This window comes from Coregonus lavaretus (assembly GCF_964263955.1).
Source record: "Coregonus lavaretus genome assembly, chromosome: 16".
NCBI classification, from domain to species: Eukaryota; Metazoa; Chordata; class Actinopteri; order Salmoniformes; family Salmonidae; genus Coregonus; species Coregonus lavaretus.
Window position 1 is genome coordinate 16,512,924 of NC_140003.1, and position 9,445 is coordinate 16,522,368.

A 9,445-nucleotide genomic window follows, 5' to 3' on the forward strand; every position below is an offset into this window, starting at 1 on the left:
GGGCTAGAGCTAAACAACACAGTAAAGAGACGGGCTAGAGCTAAACAACACAGTAAAGAGACGGGCTAGAGCAAAACAACACAGTAAAGAGACGGGCTAGAGCAAAACAACACAGTAAAGAGACGGGCTAGAGCTAAACAACACAGTAAAGAGACGGGCTAGAGCAAAACAACACAGTAAAGAGACGGGCTAGAGCTAAACAACACAGTAAAGAGACGGGCTAGAGCTAAACAACACAGTAAAGAGACGGGCTAGAGCTAAACAACACAGTAAAGAGACGGGCTAGAGCAAAACAACACAGTAAAGAGACGGGCTAGAGCTAAACAACACAGTAAAGAGACGGGCTAGAGCAAAACAACACAGTAAAGAGACGGGCTAGAGCTAAACAACACAGTAAAGAGACGGGCTAGAGCTAAACAACACAGGAAAGAGACGGGCTAGAGCTAAACAACACAGGAAAGAGACGGGCTAGAGCAAAACAACACCGTAAAGAGACGGGCTAGAGCTAAACAACACAGGAAAGAGACGGGTTAGAGCAAAACAACACAGGAAAGAGACGGGCTAGAGCAAAACAACACAGGAAAGAGACGGCTAGAGCTAAACAACACAGTAAAGAGACGGGCTAAAGCTAAACAACACAGTAAAGAGACGGGCTAGAGCTAAACAACACAGTAAAGAGACGGGCTAGAGCTAAACAACACAGTAAAGAGACGGGCTAGAGCTAAACAACACAGTAAAGAGACGGGCTAGAGCTAAACAACACAGTAAAGAGACGGGCTAGAGCAAAACAACACAGTAAAGAGACGGGCTAGAGCTAAACAACACAGGAAAGAGACGGGCTAGAGCTAAACAACACAGGAAAGAGACGGGCTAGAGCTAAACAACACAGGAAAGAGACGGGCTAGAGCTAAACAACACAGGAAAGAGACGGGCTAGAGCAAAACAACACAGTAAAGAGACGGGCTAGAGCTAAACAACACAGTAAAGAGACGGGCTAGAGCTAAACAACACAGGAAAGAGACAGGGAAAGATACTCTTGTACTGGTGTTTCCTTTCCCTGAAGGACAGAGTTGCATTGATAAGGGTTTAGTTTCATTTTCAATGCAGATATATTTGCCCTGGTTAGAGAGTTATAGTAAATATGCACATGCCTACTAAGATGGTTAATATCCATAAAAAAATTATGATAAGGGACTCAAGCATCATTTTATCATATTAGTAGCCCTGTGCTTCTTTAAAAGGAAGCCGATAACGTTTTCAAAATCCCACTGAATTGTATTAATCTTTTGAACTGTGCAAAATGTCAGTCATTATAATAATTTCTTGTTGCGTATTCATGTGAAAGCACAATCCTTTAGCCAGTTATGGACCACCAGTGTTGAAGAATCATGTGTCCTGAACCATTGTAAATGTAGCTCAGATAATCCAATCAAAGTGTGCTGATGGCCATTCAATGTCCTGATAATGGGATGTTATGAAAGGTGACCGATCCAACGCATCTCCTCCGCTTCTCAGAAAACATGAGGAGAATTGGGGTCAGAGGTTCACGAGAAAAGACCAGCCTCTCGGCTCCATCTGTCTGCCCTCTGATTCCAATGAGAAAAAATAGCATGTATTGTTACAAAATGGATTTTGGCTCTTCTAAATGATGCTCTCTTTGGATTCATGTGGAGATAAATTACAGTGGGACAAGTGTGAAAAAAGCGTTCAAAAAACAAAATAACATAACCCAGCCTTTATTCTCTGTTGTTGTGAACACGATCATGTTGAAACCCTTTTCTCTTATCTTGCAGAGTGACTCAGACCTATGACGCTGGCGCATGTGTTTACTTCTACTTTGCCTTCAACTACAGAGGACTGGCGGATCCAGTACATACATATGAACAAGTGGAGGTAAAGCTATGGCGCACTCCAAATCTGTACTAGTTACCCACTCAGAGACATGCATCATATCTGACCTGAAACTCTACCCCTGTTACCACTCAGGAGGATATATACAACCATAGTTAAGAGTGATGATAGTCATAGTGAAATAATGGGTTAATTGATGCATTGATTGACGTGTGTTGTCTATTGTCTGTTCCTAGCATGCTGCCAGAGAGGAGATCCTAGCCAATGGAGGAAGCCTCTCGCACCACCATGGAGGTATAGTCATGTGAACATCCCTACATCTAGCCGTTTCAGCATGCTTTGGCACCGTTTCTTCATATCAACACCTACAAATTGATAATATTGACCTGGCTCCTCACTTAAAGAGGTGGATGGCAGGGCAGTGGTTTAAAGTCACATTAGGGTAGTCTGACAGGCGCTTTAGGTGTGCTACTCTATGGAAGTAAGCAGGCACAGAGTCTTTTGAAAACCTCTGTTTTGGCTAGGAGGAGATCTTTCATTGCTTCCTTGGCGCGTCCAAACTTTCCCACAGTGCAGACAAATGAGTCTGCCTTGGCTCTTTGTTCATTTCACCACGGGGCAAATGAAACGTGAGCAGGGGAGGGAGGGGAAAAACGACTCTGTGGTGCCCTATCAGGACTAACCGAAATGGCTACCTTACCTTATCTATATTGGCATCCGCCTGGCCGTTTTCATACATCACTTCAGGCTATTCATCATGCCTGTCAAAAACAGCATGCAGTGAATCAGCTGCGATATTAAATCACAATTTCTCCTAAAGGTGGGGAAGGTTAAAAATTAAAAGATTGCTAATACAAGAAGGCAATGGGCCAGGGTAAATGATGCCAGTGTTATCGCCCGGTATTTACTGACCTCCAAACGGTGGGCCAGCCGGCCACCCGGGGCTGAGTAGGGATGTGTGGGGCCGGGGGGAGAGGAGGGGATATTGATGCAGCTTCTCGGTGCGAGGCCCACTCTGTAATTGTGATTAATAACAGCTGGGTCTGCTATCTGAGCGCGGACAGGCCGGTTTGTCTGCCCACAATCACTGCGTGACAAATGGAGCTAGTTTCACTGGGTTTTGTGTATCAAAGAAAACAGATGTAGTCTGGGAAGGCGAGGTGGGAGGCCACCGCAGGAAATATACATTTTTCTAACCTGTGTTTACACCAGGTCAGGCTGCACAGGGTGTGTGTGTGTGGAGTGGCTGTGGGTGAGTGGTGTGTGTGGAACTCCCAATCCCCAGTTCTCCACTACCCATCCCTGCAGCTCAATACACTCTGCTACAACACTCAACTACATTTTTACACAAATATATGTGGACTGGATATGACTGGTCGGTTTTAGTACATTTTAGAAGTAATCACATATCATCCATTCATTACAAGATGTTGTAATGTTTTGTTGTTCTAGCCCCGATGTTTAGCACTAGGTGGTCACTGTTGCATCAGAGTAGAATGTAAAAGGAAATGTAATGTTTTAGCAGGAGCAGAGCTGTTGAACACCAGTCAGGTTGAGAGTCATCCATCAGTGTAAACACAGAAACAGCACACAGCCCTGGTCCTTCAGACACTCACTCCACTGGACTTGGGTCTGTTCATATCAGAGACACATAGGGCCACTACACTACCCTCTCTTTCATGTCCTGGTCCCCATTTGTCAAAACAGGCCAGTACACAGAGAGATGGAGCGCTAGAGAGAGAGCGCGCTAGAGAGAGAGAGCACTAGAGAGATGGAGCGCTAGAGAGAGAGAGCGCTAGAGAGAGAGAGAGCACTAGAGAGATGGAGCGCTAGAGAGAGAGAGTGCTAGAGAGAGAGAGAGTGCTAGAGAGAGATGGAGCGCTAGAGAGAGAGAGCGCTAGAGAGAGAGAGCGCTAGAGAGAGAGAGCGCTAGAGAGAGAGAGCGCTAGAGAGAGAGAGCGCTAGAGAGAGATGGAGCGCTAGAGAGAGATGGAGCGCTAGAGAGAGAGAGAGTGCTAGAGAGAGATGGAGCGCTAGAGAGAGAGAGCGCTAGAGAGAGAGAGCGCTAGAGAGAGAGAGCGCTAGAGAGATGGAGCGCTAGAGAGAGAGAGCGCTAGAGGGAGAGAGCGCTAGAGAGAGAGAGCGCTAGAGAGAGAGCGCTAGAGAGATGGAGCGCTAGAGAGAGAGAGCGCTAGAGAGAGAGAGCGCTAGAGAGAGAGAGCGCTAGAGAGAGAGAGCGCTAGAGAGAGAGAGCGCTAGAGAGAGAGAGCGCTAGAGAGATGGAGCGCTAGAGAGAGAGAGAGCGCTAGAGAGAGAGAGCGCTAGAGAGAGAGAGCGCTAGAGAGAGAGAGAGCGCTAGAGAGAGAGAGAGCGCTATAGAGATGGAGCGCTATAGAGATGGAGCGCTATAGAGATGGAGCGCTAGAGAGAGAGAGCGCTAGAGAGAGAGAGCGCTAGAGAGAGAGAGAGCGCTAGAGAGAGAGAGCGCTAGAGAGAGGGAGCGCTAGAGAGAGAGAGCGCTAGAGAGAGAGAGCGCTAGAGAGAGAGAGAGCGCTAGAGAGAGAGAGCGCTAGAGAGAGAGAGCGCTAGAGAGAGAGAGCTAGAGAGAGAGCGCTATAGAGATGGAGCGCTAGAGAGAGAGAGAGCGCTAGAGAGAGAGAGCTAGAGAGAGAGAGAGCGCTAGAGAGATGGAGCGCTAGAGAGAGAGAGAGCGCTAGAGAGATGGAGCGCTAGAGAGAGAGAGAGCGCTAGAGAGATGGAGCGCTAGAGAGAGAGAGAGCGCTATAGAGATGGAGCGCTAGAGAGAGAGAGAGCGCTATAGAGATGGAGCGCTAGAGAGAGAGCGCTAGAGAGAGATGGAGCGCTAGAGAGAGAGCGCTAGAGAGAGAGAGAGCGCTATAGAGATGGAGCGCTAGAGAGAGAGAGAGCGCTAGAGAGAGAGAGAGCGCTATAGAGATGGAGCGCTAGAGAGAGAGAGTTGCAAGGCTCTCAGCTCAGTCTATAGCAGGCAGGCAGCTTCTCCTGACCATGTGACTCTATAGAATGCCGGCCTAATGCCGCCAGTCAACTGCACTACTACATAGGTCACCGAGTAGCGCAGTTGGAAACCAAGAAAAATGAGTTTAATTAGCTTATTTTCCGTTCATTAGCCATAGCTCTCGTTGGTGTGCCGTCTCCCAGTGGTACACAGAAATATCCGCTGTTTCTAGGCCTCAGTGTTTCTCTTTCTCATTCATTTCCAAAGTAAGTGCCTGCCTGACTGCTGTATGGCTAAACCCAGGGTAGATTGATTGCAATAGCAGGCGAAAAGGAGGGAAAATGACAAGATAGATGTGTAAATTATCACTGTGATGGAGGCAATGATGCAGTCCCAGCACCTTCTGTTTTCTCTCCTTCCTGAGTGGAGGGAGGGATGGAGGTGGGATGAGGGAGGGGAGGAGGAGGGAGGAGGAGGAGAGAAGCCCACTTTGTTAGTTATTGGGTAGCAGCGGATTGGGTGACTGACTGGTCCCACTGTCACCATCTGGGGGTGTGTGGTGTGTCCCCCCCCTGTCTGTCCTGTCTTGTCAGGAGACGACCCTCTGTGGCCCCATGGCTGATTTCCATCTGTATACCCTGGCTGCTCCGCCTCGGCGTCACTGATAACATGGCGCCCGCCCATCTCCCCAAGCCTCCCCATGCTCCAGGTCTCAGTCGGCCCCCTTTCCTCATCTCCCCCCGTTAACATGGGAGGCTGGACTGGCTCTCCTCAATGCCAGTGACGTAGAGACAGGGTGGGGCGTGTGTGGGGTAGTTACAGAGGATGTTATGTGAACACCCCTTTTTTTATTTTGCTCTGTTAAATTTGTCAGCGTACTCTTATCTAATCTCCGATGGTTATATCTGTGCACTACCTGCAGTAGCTTGAGCTCCCAAAGTATGTACTCACTCTGTTTCAGTGGCACCTGTTGAAGATCATTCCATTATCAGGGCCATTTTTAGACTAGTGGAAAAAGATAGATGTGTGTACTTTTCCAAGAAAGTACGACCTTACGCTTGATGTTTACCCAGAGCAAACAGACTGCTGGGTTCCCCCTCTTCAAAGGCACAATCTCGCTTTCAGATTGACTGGTTTCCTCAACTTCTTTTTTGTTCGTTATTTACTTACTAAATGAATTGTGTGTTATCAGACAAAAGGAGTGAGGTTTCTGTGACCTGTTGTCATGATTGAGAACATTGTCATTATAAATCTGATAGTGGATCGAATGCTACTGTAGCATTTTCAATGTGGAGCAGCATTTTTGTAAGTCCCATGAATGCTCCTTGTTTCCAGCCATGCTCTGGTCAGTGTTAGGGCCTTGGTGTTGACTGTGTGCCAGGGACCAGTGAGAACCTGTCCATCTCCCAGAGGCTCCAGACTCACTACTGTGGGCCTGGCAGGACTGGGGGGCTCTGAAGTGTGTCTGTCTGTCTGGACAGCTGGCAGAGCACTGGTCTGTGCACCCTGGCCAGGCCCGGCCCATACTGTGCCAGCTCCTCAGCAGGAGCCTCCTCATAGTGGCCTGCAGCCAGCACCATGACAGAGGACCATTGTGTCCCCACGCCACCAGCACAGTCAGTGGCCAGGGTCAGAAGGAAGGCGGTGTGTGTGGAGCAGGCGAGCGTGGCACACTTGGCCTTTAGGGCTGTGCTGGTCAGCCTGAGGAGAACACCCACCCCACACACCGTGGGGGGAGGAGAATGATAAGGTAGTGGAAGCCTGCTCGGGGAACGAGTGAGTGAGGGAGGGAGAGCGAGGCAGAGCGGGGCGTGCATGCGGCGGCCAGCCGGCACCTCCTCTCCTCAGGGAACACACAGGGCCTAATGAGTTTGATAGTCTGCTGGGCTCCATAAATCATGCCATGCAAAACATTTCTCCTCTCTGAATAAAAGCATTTATCACCCTCTGTTTATTCACTCACTCTCACAAGATTGATTGGTTCCCAGCAGCCTGCTGAGCAATCAGGCATGCTGATTTCTCCTTTCTCCTTTCTTTGTGTTTATTTTTGTCTTCTCTCTCTCTCTCCAGTTGGGAAACTTCGGAAGGAGTGGATGAAGGAGAGCATCTCCAACGTGGGTGTCGGGATGCTCAAGTCCGTCAAGGATTATGTGGACCCAGATAACATTTTCGGCAACCGAAACCTCCTCTAATTTACTTCATGCTTTGTTTTCCACCTTTATCTTCACACCTTTTCTAACAGCCTCTCGTGCAATTGGATTAATGGTTACTAAAATTAGAAATGTAATGAAAAGAAATATACATGTTTTTCTCCTTCTGTATGACTTGAAGAGTTGAGCTTTCATTATCAGATATGGTTCCATTCCTAGCCTGTATGTCTGGTTATTGAGGAAAGCATAAGCTTATCACCTTTCACTTTCCTTGCATTACATTATATTGCACGTTGTAACAATAATCATTAATTATTCATTTTGAAGATCATTGCATCAAGGCCTCAGTCCTACTAACTATAGTACTGTAAATGTGTACTGTTGATCGTTTCAGTCACATGTACAACACGCCATAGGAATGGCCTTTCATGATGCAGGCTAACTTTTGTGATCCCGTGTTCGCCATTTATTCATTAATTAATTGTTTCCTAGTATTTTTGCCAACTTCATTAACTACATTTTTATTTGTACACATTGTTTATTCACCTGTGTTTGGCACTACTTTAGCAGTAAGTTTGAGATGAATACGCTCTCTATATCCCTGTGCCTTTCTGAAGATGTCTGCCTTCTCCCTTTCCTCCACACATACTCCACGTGCAATTTTACCAACTGTGGAAGCTTGACTGCTTTGTCTTTTTATGGCATCCTGTTTCTTCCCTAATAATGTCCATGCCTTCATTAGAGATTTCTCTTTTTCCAGTTGGTCTTTGTTTCTCAACTCAAGCCCTCATGCCTTTTTGTTATTACTTAGAATTATTAATTATTGCCGCAGGATATGTGTATTTTGTTTGGATCTAAACGTGTACCTACCAAGGAGGATTTACATTATGCTTGAATGGTGCCTCTACTGAAAATGGACCTCAAGGTTCAAATGTCCCTACCCTAAAACCTTAACCATTACGTTTAAAAAACGGTCATTGAAGAAACTAGGACAAGGTTAGATGATGCACCTATCAACTCATATTTTTTGTTTTTTAATAGATTTTTCTGTTTTAGATTTTAACCTAGTATGTTCTTTGCCTGTCATCTAGAGAGTTCAGTTTGTGGACAAAGCCAATGTACTTGGATCATACATGCTTTAGTGTTAACAGGTTACAGACGACTGAATCCCAATGCCCATGTTTGTACCAAAGACTTTTCACAACCCTTTCACCATACAGACCATGCAAACATACTGAATGTATATGTTTGTACATGCTGTATATTTAAATATATGGGACATGAATACATTTAGTATTACATTAACACTTACAGTACCATTCAAAAGTTTGGACACACCTACTCATTCCAGGGTTTTTCTTTATTTTTACTATTTTCTACATTGTAGAATAATTTGGGAAGATATCTATGAAATAACACATGGAATCATGTAGTAACCAAAAAAGTGTTAAACAAATCAAAATATATTTTAGATTTGAGATTCTTCAAAGTAGCCACCCTTTACCTTGATGTCAGCTTTGCACACTTGGCATTCTCTCAACCAGCTTCATGAGGTAGTCACCTGGAATGCATTTAAATTAACAGGTGTGCCTTGTTAAAAGTTAATTTGTGGAATTTCTTTCCTCCTTAATGCGTTTGAGCCAATCAGTTGTGTTGTGACAAGGTAGGGGGGGGGGGGGGGGTAGGGTATACAGAAGATAGCCCTATTTGGTAAAAGACCAAGTCCATATTATGGAAAGAACAGCTCAAATAAGCAAAGCGAAATGACAGTCCATCATTACTTTAAGACATGAAGGTCAGTAAATCTGGAAAATGTCAAGAACTTTGAAAGTTTCTTCAAGTGCAGTCGCAAAAACCATCAAGCGCTATGATGAGACTGGCTCTCATGAGGACCGCCACAGGAAAGGAAGACCCAGAGTTACCTCTGCTGCAGAGGATAAGTTCATTAGAATTAACTGCACCTCAAATAAATGCTTCACAGAGTTCAAGTAACAGACACATCTCAACATCAACTGTTCAGAGGAGACTGCGTGAATCAGGCCTTCATGGTCGAATTGCTGCAAAGAAACACTACTAAAGGACACCAATAAGAAGAAGAGACTTGCTTGGGCCAAGAAACATGAGCAATGGACATTAGACCGGTGGAAATCTGTCCTTTGGTCTGATGAGTCCAAATGTGCGATTTTTGGTTTCATCTGCCGTATCTTTATGAGACGCAGAGTAGGTGAATTGATGATCTCCGCATGTGTGGTTCCCACCGTGAAGCATGGAGGAGGTGTGATGGTGTGGGGGTGCTTTGCTGGTGACACTGTCTGTGATTTATTTAGAATTCAAGGCACACTTAACCAGCATGGCTACCACAGCATTCTGCAGCGATACGCCATCCCATCTGGTTTGCGCTTAGTGGGACTATCATTTGTTTTTCAATAGGACAATGACTCAAAACACACCTCCAGGCTGTGTAAGG

General features: G+C 46.0%; 1 protein-coding gene across 1 annotated transcript in view; it reads left to right on the forward strand.

Annotated features, from left to right (window-relative positions):
- Window positions 1-8,290, forward strand: part of agps (alkylglycerone phosphate synthase) — a 35,977-nt gene extending 27,687 nt beyond the window's left edge. The window contains exons 18-20 of the mRNA XM_084179767.1: window positions 1,794-1,893; window positions 2,088-2,145; window positions 6,899-8,290. Of these exons, the coding sequence (XP_084035893.1) occupies window positions 1,794-1,893; window positions 2,088-2,145; window positions 6,899-7,020 (280 nt within the window). The 3' untranslated portion in view covers window positions 7,021-8,290. The remainder of the gene's footprint in view (window positions 1-1,793; window positions 1,894-2,087; window positions 2,146-6,898) is intronic.
- The last annotated feature ends 1,155 nt before the right edge of the window (window positions 8,291-9,445 follow it).